Genomic DNA, 12865 nt, shown 5'->3' on the forward strand with positions numbered 1-12865 from the left:
CTTTGTTCCTAGGCAGATGCACTCTTTCGGTTTCTGTTGCAGAGGCTCTTCTTAGAGGGATGAGTTCTTAAGTCCCAGAAAGCAGGATGAAGTGCTCTATGGACTGGTATTTATAGAAGATCTTCCCCCAAAGCAAAACCCAATAAAGCAAACTAGCCGGCAAGAGGGCAAGGCCTCGCTCTAGGCTCCCTCTCAGCAAGAGTGGAACTGGCACCACAGCCCTGCCACTGGTCATGGGCCAGAGGGCTTGGCCTGCAGCAGGGAAAACCCTGTCACCCCCTCCAGATGTGCATGAACACATCTGGGCCTGAGAGTGGGCCTGGGAGGTAACAGGCAAGCCATGTTTCCCCTGGGCTGTGGGGGTGGCAGCGTGGAATGCAGCCAGAAGGCCTGGGTTCAAATCCCAGCCCTGCCACTTAGCAGCCTGGTGAGCGGAGTTCTTGAACCTCCAGGGCAGTGAAGAGGGGAGGCGTCCACCTCCCAGGGCCGCTGCGAGTTACAGGAAACATGAGCAACAGCACTATTAATATCACAATGTGTAATGCCACCATTTATTACTTCTTTACTGCATTAAAAAAGTGACCCTGTTTCTAGAGACCAAACAGCACCACAGAGGCATGCTTGGAAGAGAATTCCTTTTGTTCCCAAGCCTTTGTGACTGACTTCAAATCCTCTCACCTGCAGAAGAGAGATGGCTTCAAAGTGGGGGTGGGGGAGTGAGTGAGGATCCTGGGCTGAGACCTGTTTTTCTTCCATTTCTGCTGTGGATTCCCGCAGCTCCCTGGTTCCACACCAGGCCCTGCTCTGCCGCAGGAAAATGGATTCCTGGGTCACAGAGCAGTCAGGCCTTTGACTTTGCAGAGACCAAGCACCCTGGAGGCTGTGCAACAGTGGCCAGTCGCTGGTGGGCTGGTCTGGGACATGGCGGGCAGGGAGACTGGGAGCTGGGGAGGGTGTGGAGAATCTGGGGGTCCCTGGACACTGACTAAATGGCTCAGGTCTGAGCTCTGACTGCTCCACTGATTGTGTGGCTTGGCCAAGGTGCAATTCCCTCGGCCTGCTTCCTCCTCTGAAACAGGAGTGGCAATCCTGGCCGACAGCCCTGGTGGCACCCCCTCCCCACTGAAGGCAGAAAACCTGTGTGAAATAGTCTTAACTCTGGCCCAGGGCCGGGCCGGCCCGACCCTTCTCCTATGCCTCCCAGGGTAGTGTGTCTCAATGAACATCTTCCCTCCTGGAACCATTTTCCACTCTTCTTTCTTTCAAACAAGTCCCCCAGCCTGACTCACAACCCCTGCTTGCTACCCTCAGCAGGTAGAGGACTCTCATCAGTGGTAAAGATAGTTCATCTCAGCAGCCTGCCAGCCTATGGTCTTCGCAGCACCAGAAGGAAAACGCAAGGCGACACTGGCTCACCCTGGCTCAGGCCTGGCAAGAGCAGCCCCCGCCTCAGTCTGCCAGGGTCAGTCCCCACCTCTCCCGAATGCCCAGTTCTGGGGAGGCCCAGACTGCCCTCCTCTGGCAGCTCCAGGTCTCTTAGACCACTTCCCCCTGGCTTCTTTCCACCTGGCCTGCCCCTTCTGTGGCCATCCCAGGTCCCGGATGCTGCCCTGGTCCTCCCGAACATTTACCACAGATGACACAACCAAGGCAGGACCAGGGATGGGGCCCAGGGACAGACGTGGGCACCAGCCTGGGTTCCACTCTGGATGTAGGAGCACAGGGCCGAGAGGCTGGAGAAGCGGGGGGCTACTGTCCCGAGCTGATGGAGGTGATGGTGGGAGGAGGGGTGGGCTTGGGACAGCAGGGTCTACTGGGCCTGCGACACTCAGGGTTCACAGTGCGCTTCTTCCTGCTCTGCAGGAGGCTGCTGGGGAGGCTCGGGCGGCTTGCAGGACTGCTGCGGCTTCTACACCTGGCCCTCTGCTCTGAGAAAGGGCAATGGTCCTGGCTGAGGCCACCTGCGAGGAAGTGGCCTTCAGCTTCCTGTGTGGTAACAAGGTGTGAACCACAGGTCCAGGCTGCACTCACACCCTCTATTGCCCGGAGAGCCACGGGATAGAGTCTGCTGCGGGCTGAGGACGGGGTGCCTGCTGGCCGCTGTGGCACAGGCAGATGTTAGGAAAAGGCTGGACCCTGTCCTGCTCCACACCAGGCCCTGCTTGGGCTGCATTTCCCGGCTGCCCTATGGTGCCGTCACCACGCTCTGCTCGCCATGGTCCACGCTCCAGAGGCGGTAAAACTCAGCGAAGTCCACGTAGGGCTCAACGCGGCCATCCTCGCCAGGCGGGAGCGAGTGGGCGGGCCGGGAGCGGAAGAGGCCCCCGTCGGAGCTGGAGCTGCTGCTCTGCGTGTGCGTGTTGGTGGACTGCAGGGTTAAGGTCGGGCTTTGGCTGTGGGACAACAGGGGAGGGAGTCAATCAGGAGCAGTCAGGTCAAGGGGGCTGGGGCAGTGTGGGGATAGAATGGCCCCTGCCTCTACCACCCCCTTGGGCCACAGGCCTTTCTGGCAGAGGCGACCATAAGAGCTGGCCCAGCCAGATGCTCTTAGGAAGAGATAAAAAGTCAAATTTTGAAGCACCAGCTGCATGTGGCTACTTAAATGAACTAAAGGTAAAGAAAATGGGCCAGGCGCAGTGGATCAGGCCTGTAATCCCAGCACTTTGGGAGGCCAAGACGGGTGGATCACCTGAGGTTAGGAGTTCGAGGCCAGCCTGGCCAACACGGTGAAACCCCATCTCTACTAAAAATACAAAAAAAATTTAGCTGGGCATGGTGGCGCGCACCTGTAATCCCAGCTGCTTGGGAGGCTGAGGCAGGAGAATTGCTTGAACCTGGGAGGCAGAAGTTGCAGTGGGCCAAGATTTTGCCATTGCACTCCAGCCTGGGCAACAAGAGTGAAACTCTGTCTCAAAAAAAAAAAAAAAAAAAAAAAAAAGAAAATGGAACACTCAGTTCAAGTGTCTAATAGCCACAAGTGGCTGGAGACGCTGTGACAGGACAGCACCCGTGCGAGCACTCCCGCCATCACAGGAAGTTCCCCGGGTGCAGCTGAGCCACCGACTGTCCATTACCATTTCTCTAAACCCTTCCCAACCCAGGCCCTACTCAGCAGGGCGGGCAAGGTGTCTTCTAGAAAACCTTCCTTCGCCCCTCCCCTTCACTCTCTTCTCATCAGCTGGGTGGGGACAGGCACCCACCTTAAGTCACAGCCGGAACTGCCTGTTAGCGCTGCCCAGCACCAGCAGAGGGCTGGCCCATGGCGGGACCAACTACCCCGGCTCAGACGCTGAAGGGAGTGAGGAACATAGGCAGCGGAGGAGGGTGGGTTGTCCTGCCTTGTCTAGGGCCACAGCAGTCCCACTCTGCTTTGTGGACACAGCTGGAGGACTCCTCCAAGCAGCCCGGCAGGGGTACTGGACAGGCCACCCCTACTGCACTCAGGAAGCCCACGGAGCTTGCTCGGTCTGGCAGGCCTTTCTAGCCCTGTGGCAGTAGTCGCAGCATCCACGACTCAGAGGCAGAAGGAAAGGAAGGCCCCCTGATGAGGCAGAGGTAAACAGGCCACCCGCCCCCCTCCAGGGCCTTTCTAATTGGCCACATCCTGCGCACTCCATCCTCAGAGTGGGCTGGGTGTGGCATCTCTATCATTCCATGCAGGGCTGGAATGTGGAAACCAGATCCGGGTCCCCTGGTGTGGGGGGTGCACATTCTACGGAAGGGAAGGGGGTGGGGTGTACTCAGGCAGGTCTGCGGCTGGACGGGGCCTAGCTGCAACCCCCTCAGGCTGCTGTCTCTACCTCGCCCCCTGCCCAGAAACCACAGAACTCACTTCAAAGCTAAAATCAGGCACATTAGCCAGAAAGCATGGGCTCTGACAAGCCAGTACAGGCCAATGTCCCCAAGTAAGGACACCAAGGGAAGTCACCCCATATCACAGGAAGCCACCCCACATCACACCCAGGTGGGGAATGAAAAGAGAACCTTCCACTGACTGAAACCAGCAGACCGGCCCACAAGAAAATACGAGAAGTAGGCTGGGACCATCAGCCACCTGACCGAAAACCCCACCTGCCTCAGTTTCTAGGGCGACCTCCCTCACCAGGCATGGAGCTGGGGACTTCCAGACCCCAGGGCATCTTATCCACAAGCCTTGGCCCCATGGTCATTTCTGTCCCAGTGCCACAGGACACCCATGGGGGGACAGGGCTAGGGGTGGCTAAGTGGGGGAGGGACTCACTTGGTGAGGGTTGGGGTGGCTTCATCCAGGGTGGAAGCGCTGTGAGCCCCGTTGACCATCTGGCCCTGGGAGGGCATGACAAGGGAAAGGGTCACGCTGGTCTTGCTGGTGCTCTGGGCACTGGAGTATGGCACAGACACAGGGTACACTCGTCCCCCTGCAGCTTTGGGAGGAAGACAGTGGGGGCCTCAGGCAGCGGCTGAGGAGACACCCGGGTTAACAGGGGCAAAGCTGCTCCCACGGCCTGATGGGGTGGTGCCTGAGGGCTGAGTGTAGGTGGCAGCCACGCCTGGCTCCCCAAGCCCAGAGCGGCCCCCTGCCCCTTGGGACAGCTCAGGAGGAGTGTCCCTTGGCAGAGACTCTTCCAGGCTGGGCTGAGAATTCCTTGTAGCAATAAAGCTAGCAGTAAAGCCTGCTGGTGCTCAAGTTGCCTCAAGGAAAGGGTTACTGCCTGGCTTCCCACGGATGCTTTAATCCAGAGGATAAGTTTGCTCCCAGTTGAGGCTGACCCAATAAAAATATGGTTGCAATAACAACGGCCAAAGAAACTTCAATAACCCTGGTGTCCATGGGAGAACAAATCTGTCTGTGGATGCCTGAGCTTTATCTAAGGTTTGCTTGTTTAAAACAAAGAAAAAGAAAAGCAGCCCTCGGGAACCGAAAGTCTTAGTGCTGAGCAGCACTGCGGGGAGCACGGGAGAAAGCAGCCGCCTCTTTTCCTGAGAACTTGGTTGAAGAATGACATAGGTAGAAAGCAAAGCGTCCTTCTCTCTGCCCTGCTCCGGCGCAGCCCAGGGACAGACAGGCCCTGGGGCCTGACCACTTGTCCACATGCCTCATCTCTTCCAGGTCCCTTCATTCTTCAGCCTCGGTTTCCCCCTTTGGAAAACAGGGGTACCGCCGTCTTTAGGGTTGCCCATGAGGACCGAAGGGAATAATGCAGCTGTGCGCCTGGCACACGGTAGGCACTCAATCAGTGGTGGCCATCATCCAACTCTACTATGGGGCTACAGGGCTCTGTGAATTGCTTGCTGGTGCACTCAGGTTCTGGGAGGTTGCCGGGGCAGGTGGTATTAACCTCCATTTAACAGACAAAAAAGCAAAAATCAACATGCAGCTCAGAGAGGCTGAAAGTCAGAGAACCTGAATTAGAGCCACTGAGAGCCAGGCCCCCTGACTCCACCTCCGTTTCAAGCAGCCTCGGGGGCTCTGCACCCACCTCTGGCCCCCAGATGGCATCCCCAGGCACTGCCTGTCTGTACAGCACACGTACCTGGGGCCGGGCTCGGTGTGGGCTGGCTCATTTCACCCAGTGGGTAGCCAAAGTTCCTCACCAGCAGGGTCATGTCCTCATGCCGGGGGCAGAACCTGGCACGCTCCCCACCGCTGGCGAAGGTGTCGCTGTGGATGCGCTTCACCCGGTCCACCACGGCCTGGGCCACGGCGTCCAGGGAGGTCTGCTTGGCAAACTCAGTGTCAATCATTGCAGCAATCTCCTGGGGGAGGGGGGAGGAAGAACCTGGTAAGGAACGGAGTGTGGCCTGGGGGGCGTGGGCCATAATCTCAGAGCCTAAAATCAGGAGATTTAGTGGTCAGTAGCGCAGCAGGTGAAGGAAGTGCCTGCCAGCCAAGTTTGAAATCTGAGCCTTTCAAGGTATTCAGGATAATCCTTCTGGAACTTTCTTATTAGGAAGTGTGTGCCCTTGTGACTGCTCTGATTGTTGGGTGCACACCTCTAGGATGGGGAGAACATCCATCTCACTGGGTGAATATGAGGATTAACTAACAATGCTGTGAGAGCACTCTGTTAGCCACTAAAAAGCCCAGTACCTGCCAGGCACGGTGGCTCACGCCTGTAATCCCAGCACTTTGGGAGGCCAAGGCAGGCAGATCGCCGGAGGTCAGGAGTTCGAGACCAGCCTGCTCAACATGGTGAAACCCCGTCCCTACTAAAAATACAAAAATTAGCTGGGTGTGGTGGCAGGTGCCTGCAATCCCAGCTACTCAGGAGGTTGAGGCAGGAGAATCACTTGAACCCAGGAGGCGGAGGTTGCAGTGAGCCGAGACAGCACCACTTGCACTCCAGCCTGGGGGACAAGAGCGAGACTTCATCTCAAAAAAAAAAAAAAAAAAAAAGAACAAAGCCCAGTAGCAAGCGTCATTATTAGGAAACACTCTTTCCTGGAACAAACTTGTCGTAGGCAATGTTATACATGCTAGGATTTTGCCAGGAACTGGGGATACAGAATGAAAACAAGGTCCCTGACATAAGAGAAGTCCCTGTCCAGTATACAGATGTTCCTCAATTTAGGATGGGGCTATGTCCTGACAAACCCACTGTAAATTGAAAATATCGTAAGTTGACCAGGCGCAGTGACTCACACCTGTAATCCCAGCACTTTGGGAGGCTGAGGTGGGCGGATTACCTGAGGTCGAGATCGAGACCAGCCTGGCCAACATGGTGAAACCTGGTCTCTACTAAAAATACAAAAATTAGCCAGGCATGGTGGCACATGCCTGTTAATCCCAGCTACTCGGGAGGCTGAGGCAGGAGAATTGCTTGAGCCCGGGAGATGGAGGTTGCAGTGAGCTGAGACTCTGACACTGCACTCTAGCCTGGCCAACAGAGCAAGACTGTCTCAAAAAAAAAAAAAAAAAAAAAAAGGAACAAAATATCGTAAGTTGAAAAAGCATTTAATGCACCTAACCTACCGAACATCATCACTTAGCCTAGCCTACCTTAAAATGTGCTTAGAACACTTCTATTAGCCTACGGCTGGGCAAAATCATCTAGTACAAAGTCTATTTTATTAATATATAAGAAAATGTTGAATCTCATGTAATTGTTTTGTTTGTTTTTTGAGACAGAGTCTCACTCTGTTGCCCAGGCTGGAGCGCAGTGCTATGATCTTGGCTCACGGTAAGTTTCTGTCTCCCAGGTTCAAACAATTCTCCCGCCTCAACCTCCTGAGTAGCTGGGATTACAGGTGTGTGTCACTATGCACCAGATAATTTTTTGTTGTTGTTGTATTTTTAGTAGAGATGGGGTTTCACCATGTTGGCCAGGGTGGTCTCAAACTCCTGACCTAAAGTGATCTGCCTGCCTCGGCCTCCCAAAGTGCTGGGATTACAGGCGTGAGCCACCACACCCAGCCAAATCTCATGTAATTTATTGAGTACTGTATTAACAGTGAAAAACAGAATGGTTGTAGGGGTATTGGAGCACGGTTCCCACTGAATATGTATCACTTTTGCACCATCGTAAAGTTTCTTTTGGGCGGGGGTAGGAGGGCAGGGGCAGGTAATAGGAAATGGCCTGCACCTGGTCCTGGTGGGCTCAGTTTCATCACTAAGCAGCAACATCACCTCCGGCAAGACTCTGAACTCTATGAACCCCAAATTCCCTATTCTACGTGGAAGTAAGCCCCTGTCCCTCTATGTTATAAGGCTACTGGAAGGAATGGTAAGCTTATATAACAGGTGAAGAAATCAGAACACAGGCTGGGCGTGGTGGCTAACACCTGTAATCCCAGAACATTCGAAGGCCGAGGCAGGTGGATCATCTGAGGTTAGGAGTTCAAGACCAGCCTGGCCAACATGGCAAAACCCCATCTCTACTAAAAATACAAAAATTAGCCGGGTGTGGTAGTGGCGCATACCTGTACTCCCAGCTACTCAGGAGGCTGAGGCAGGAGAATCACTTGAACCTAGGAGGCGGAGGTTACAGTGAGCCAAGATTGCACCACTGCACTCCAGCTTTGCCAACAGAGCAAGATTCCATCTCAAAAAAAAAAAGAAATCAGAACACAGGGACCGGGACCGGGGGATAGTTAGGCACTTGAGACTTTTTCGAAGTAAATCTGCATTCAATCCAGCAATCCACTACTGGGCATCTACCCAAAGGAAAGTAAGTCATTATATGAAAAAGATACTTGCACACATATGTTTATAGCAGCACAATTCACAATTGCAAAGATGTGGAGCCAGCCTAAGTGGCCACTGACTAATGAGCAGATAAAGAAAATGTATTTATAAACTATGGAATACTACTTAGCCAGTAAAAGGAAAGAAAGAATGTCTTTTGCAGGAACTTGGATGGAGATGAAGGCCATTATTTTAAGTAACACAGGAGTGGAAAATCACAAACTGTATGTTCTCACTTATAAGTGGGAGCTAAATGATGAGTATGCACAGGCATACAGAGTGATATAATGGAACTTTAGAGACTCAAGGTGGGAAGGTGGCAGGGGTGCTAGGGATAAAACACCATACATTAGTTACAGTGTACATTACTTGAATAACTGGTGCACTAAAACCTCAGAATTCACCACTACATAATTCATCCCTATAACAAAAAATACTGGTACCTCAAAAGCTATTGAAATAAAAATTTACACATTTTAAAAATTTACACATTTTTCTTCATGATATTGATTGATTGATTGAGAAGGAGTCTTGCTCTGTTGCCCAGGCTGGAGTGCAATGGCACAATCTTGGCTCACTGCTACCTCCGCCTCCCAGGTTTAAGTGATTCTCCTGCCTCAGTCTCCCAAGTAGCTGGGATTACAAGCGCCTGCCACCATGCCCGGCTAATTTTTGTATTTTTAGTAGAGATGGGGTTTCACCATGTTGGCCAGGCTGGTCTCAAACTCCTGACCTCAAGTGATCCACCTGCCTTGGCTTCCCAAAGTGCTAGGATTACAGGCATGAGCCACCGTGCCCGGTCAATACATGACTTTTAATTAAAAGTGACAAAGCAGGCTGGGCACAGTGGCTCATGCCTATAACCCCAGCATCTTGGGAGGCCAAGGTAGGAGGATCTCTTGAGACCAGGAGTTTGAGATTAACCTGGGCAATACAGTGAAACCCTGTCTCTACCAAAAAAATAAAACAAAACAAAACAAAAAACAACCAAACTTAGCCAGGTGTGGTGGCACACACCTATAGATCCAGCTACTCAGGAGGCTAAGGCTGGAGGATCGGTTCAACTCAGAAGGTTGAGGGCGCAGTGAGCCGTGATCACGCCACTGCACTCCAGTCTGGGTGACACGGCGAGTCTTAAAAAAAAAAAAGTCAAAGCAGAAAAGGTTATCTTCCTACAAGAATCACAGACAGGAGGAGGAACACAAACTGAACTTATCTTAGCCAGTCAGCAACCCAAGAAGGTCAGGGAAAGGCAGTTTTCCTTTGAGATCATCCCTAACATGACTGTCTTGAAGTCACACTTTGGTGACTCCAAGGTGCAAGAAAAATAAGCAGCCCCCCAGCTGAGGGCCTATGTTTACCATGCCTAACCTCACTGTGATCTCACAAAGGTAGATGTTACCATCCCCACTGTAGAAATAAGAAGTGAACTGCCAGGTGTAGTGGCTCATGCCTGTAATCCCAGCACTTTGAGAAGCCAAGGTGGGTGGATCATGAGGTCAGGAGTTTGAGACCAGCCTGGCCAACATGGTGAAAACATTTCTACTAAAAATACAAAAATTGGCCAGGCGCAGTGGCTCACGTCTGTAATCCCAGCACTTCGGGAGGCTGAGGTGGGCAGATCATGAGGTCAGGAGATCAAGACCATCCTGGCTAACATGGTGAAACCCCATCTCTACTAAAAATACAAAAAAATTAGCCAGGCGTGGTGGCGGGCGCCTGTAGTCCCAGCTACTCGGGAGGCTGAGGCAAGAAAATGCGTGAACTCAGGAGGCGGAGCTTACAGTGAGCCGAAACTGCACCACTGCACTCCAGCCTGGGCAACAGAGCGAGATTCCGTCTCAAAACAAAAACAAAAACAAAAATTAGCCGGGCGTGGTGGCAGACACCTATAATCCCAGCTACTTGGGAGGCTGAGGCAGAGAATTGCTTGAACCCGGGAGGCAGGGATTGCAGTGAGCCGACATCATGCCGCTGTACTCCAGCCTGGGTGACAGAGTGAGACTGTTGTCTCAAAAAACAAACAAACAAACAAAAAAGAAATGAGAAGCAAACTGTAAATTGTCTGCCACTCAGGGAGGGCAGTAAAGCTGCCAGACCCTTGGCAGGAAGTGATGGGTATGGGAGGGACTCTGCAGCCACAGCTCTGTGCAGCAGGACACATCTCTTTCTGTGCTCTCTTCCTGGCCCTGGCCCCTTCCTGGCCGTCCCACAGTAATGCTGTGCCCATGGCAATTCACATCCATCTCCCCCTCATCCCTTCAGGCCTTGCTCAGGCTCTGGGGACTAACACTGCTTCAAGCCTAAAATGAGTCAAGTTTTTGGGTGGGATGGGTGTTTTTAAAGCTCTGGGATTCTCCTTCCCCCAGCTTTGAACCCAGGGATGTCTGGTGACGGCCTCTGAGAATCACAGCTCTAGAAGGCAGGGTGAGCACATCGCCGTGCAAGCCAGCCACGCTCGCCAGCTGTGGGCTTGGCTGGACCCACTCACCTGGTTGGCCTGCCCAGGCCCATGGGCTGCCTCTAGGGCCTTGTACAGCCCCTCTGACATCAGCACCAGGAAGCCCGTCACCCCATCCAGTGGCTGTGCCCCGTGGATTTCTGGCTCTGCAATGATTGGTTTGGACTTGGCGGCGCTATGGGGAGAGAGTGGAAGGAAGAGCTTTGCTTGGAACAGCACCCAGGTAGATGCTGATTCTGCTGAGGGAAGGAATCTATGCCCAGAATGTAAAATAAAACACACAACCTGACAAGAGGAAAAGAAAGAGAGAAAGAGAAGGTCAGAAAAATAGACCCATCTTCTTATAGCAGCTGCTAAAATAAAGCTTGGAGGGCCATAAAAACTGGCAGGCAGCTGAGGTCAGGATGGCAAACGTTGAATGCCCGACTCTGGCCTGTTCCATACATCCTGTTCACAGGGCCTGGTGGTGGCAGGGCAGGGCGTGGGATAGCAAGAGGGAGGGGTTATCCCTGGGAGCCCACGCCTCTTGCTATCATTTGGGCTTTTCCAAAACAGGTGGCTGAGACCCAAGATACTCTCCATGTGTACAGGGATCCTTCAGTGACTGGGGTCAGAGTCATTACATGCCAGCACACGTGTGTGCACATGGAGGTAAGCACATGAGGAGGTGCTGGCAACACCACCCAGAAGAGCGGAGTCTAAGAACTTCCTGAGGGTCCATCAACCAAGGCTGGGTCTTGAGAGCTGTCATTACACAGAATGACACCAGCCTAACTGCAGGTGAGCAGAATGAAGAGATGGGCACCTTTAACGATAGCAGTGAGGGGCGTGTAAACGTATCTCCAAACTCATCAAGTTGTGTGCATGAAATATGCACAGCTTTGTGTATGTCAATTATACCTTAGGGTTTAAAAAAAAGGAAAAGAGGGAGGGGCAGGACACACCAGCACCTGGGTGTTCTGAAAAGGATGCCGGCTCCTTGGCTCCCATCACACATACACACAGAGACACCGTGTGTGTATACGTGCATGTGGCCAAATTTTGGAGCAGGATACACAAGAAACTAGCAGTCTCTGGCAAGGCAGCGAGTCCTGGAGCTTGGGGTAGGAAGACTTCCTTTCCCTGTACAGACCCCAGCACTGTCTGAAGTGTTCTATACAATGGATGTACTTTCCAGTAAAGGAAACAGGACCCCACAAATTAGGGACAAACATTCGAAACTCAATTGCCTAGACTGCATGAGGGCAAGGAGTTCTAACATGCACTTTCTTTTTTTTTTTTTTTTTTTTTTTGAGACGGAGTCTTGCTCTGTAGCCCGGGCTGGAGTGCAGTGGCCGGATCTCAGCTCACTGCAAGCTCCGCCTCCCGGGTTCACGCCATTCTCCTGCCTCAGCCTCCCGAGTAGCTGGGACTACAGGCGCCCGCCACCTCGCCCGGCTAGTTTTTTGTATTTTTAGTAGAGACGGGGTTTCACCGTGTTAGCCAGGATGGTCTCGATCTCCTGACCTCGTGATCCGCCCATCTCGGCCTCCCTAAGTGCTGGGATTACAGGCTTGAGCCACCGCGCCCGGCCCTAACATGCACTTTCTAGACCATGAGGCCTGGCCTCTGCTGATGGGAACTCTGGCTTTGGCAACAGCCATGACATTAAATGCCATGATTGCATCATGCAAGTGGATGTGCCTATCTTCCCAACCAACACTTCACATACAGGTTACCGGGTGGTTAAGGACACATATTCCAAATTCAGGCTGCCTGAGTTCAACCCCATGACCAGGGTGGGCTGTCTGGTATCTCCATGCCTCAGTTTCCTCTTATGAAAATGGCTCTAGGGTGATGGCAGTGACTGCCTCAGGGGGCCTGAGTAGGAAATACATAAAAGAAGTTACGCCCAGAGCTCTGCATGGGCTCGGCCTCATGATGATGACAGCCCATTGTGCTGCCATGAGCACTGGGATGACACCCACAGGACGTGTCCTCAGAGGGAAATACACAATTCATCTCACACCTCTGCTGCAGCCATGGGCGGCATGGACCAACAGGCCTGGTCTGTCCATCCCATGCCAACTCTGGCTTCGCCTGCCTCCCTTGTGGCACTAGTTGCCTCAGCTTTGCCCCAGCTCCTCAACTCTACCCCTCGTCTCTACAGTACCCAACTCCTGGCCTGCTGGGCCTAACCTGCCCCAAACCAACCTCTCTGGGAGGAAGAAAGAGTCTGCTTGGGCTCTGAACTACTTTGA

The 12865-nt window shown here is 53.0% G+C and overlaps 1 protein-coding gene across 3 annotated transcripts in view; it reads right to left on the reverse strand.

Moving 5' to 3' along the window:
• Positions 1-523: 523 nt before the first annotated feature.
• TAB1 (TGF-beta activated kinase 1 (MAP3K7) binding protein 1) overlaps positions 524-12865 on the reverse strand; it is a 34078-nt gene continuing 21736 nt past the window's right edge. The window contains exons 8-11 of one of the 3 annotated variants that reach the window (XM_007975834.3): positions 10656-10800; positions 5514-5736; positions 4241-4403; positions 524-2393 (exon numbers count right to left, since the gene is read on the reverse strand). In XM_007975834.3, the coding sequence (XP_007974025.1) occupies positions 2186-2393; positions 4241-4403; positions 5514-5736; positions 10656-10800 (739 nt within the window). In that variant the 3' untranslated portion in view covers positions 524-2185. The other 2 variants (XM_073006707.1, XM_073006708.1) reach the window with 2 other exon arrangements.

The sequence above is a fragment of the Chlorocebus sabaeus genome, chromosome 19, assembly GCF_047675955.1.
Source record: "Chlorocebus sabaeus isolate Y175 chromosome 19, mChlSab1.0.hap1, whole genome shotgun sequence".
Lineage (NCBI taxonomy): Eukaryota > Metazoa > Chordata > Mammalia > Primates > Cercopithecidae > Chlorocebus > Chlorocebus sabaeus.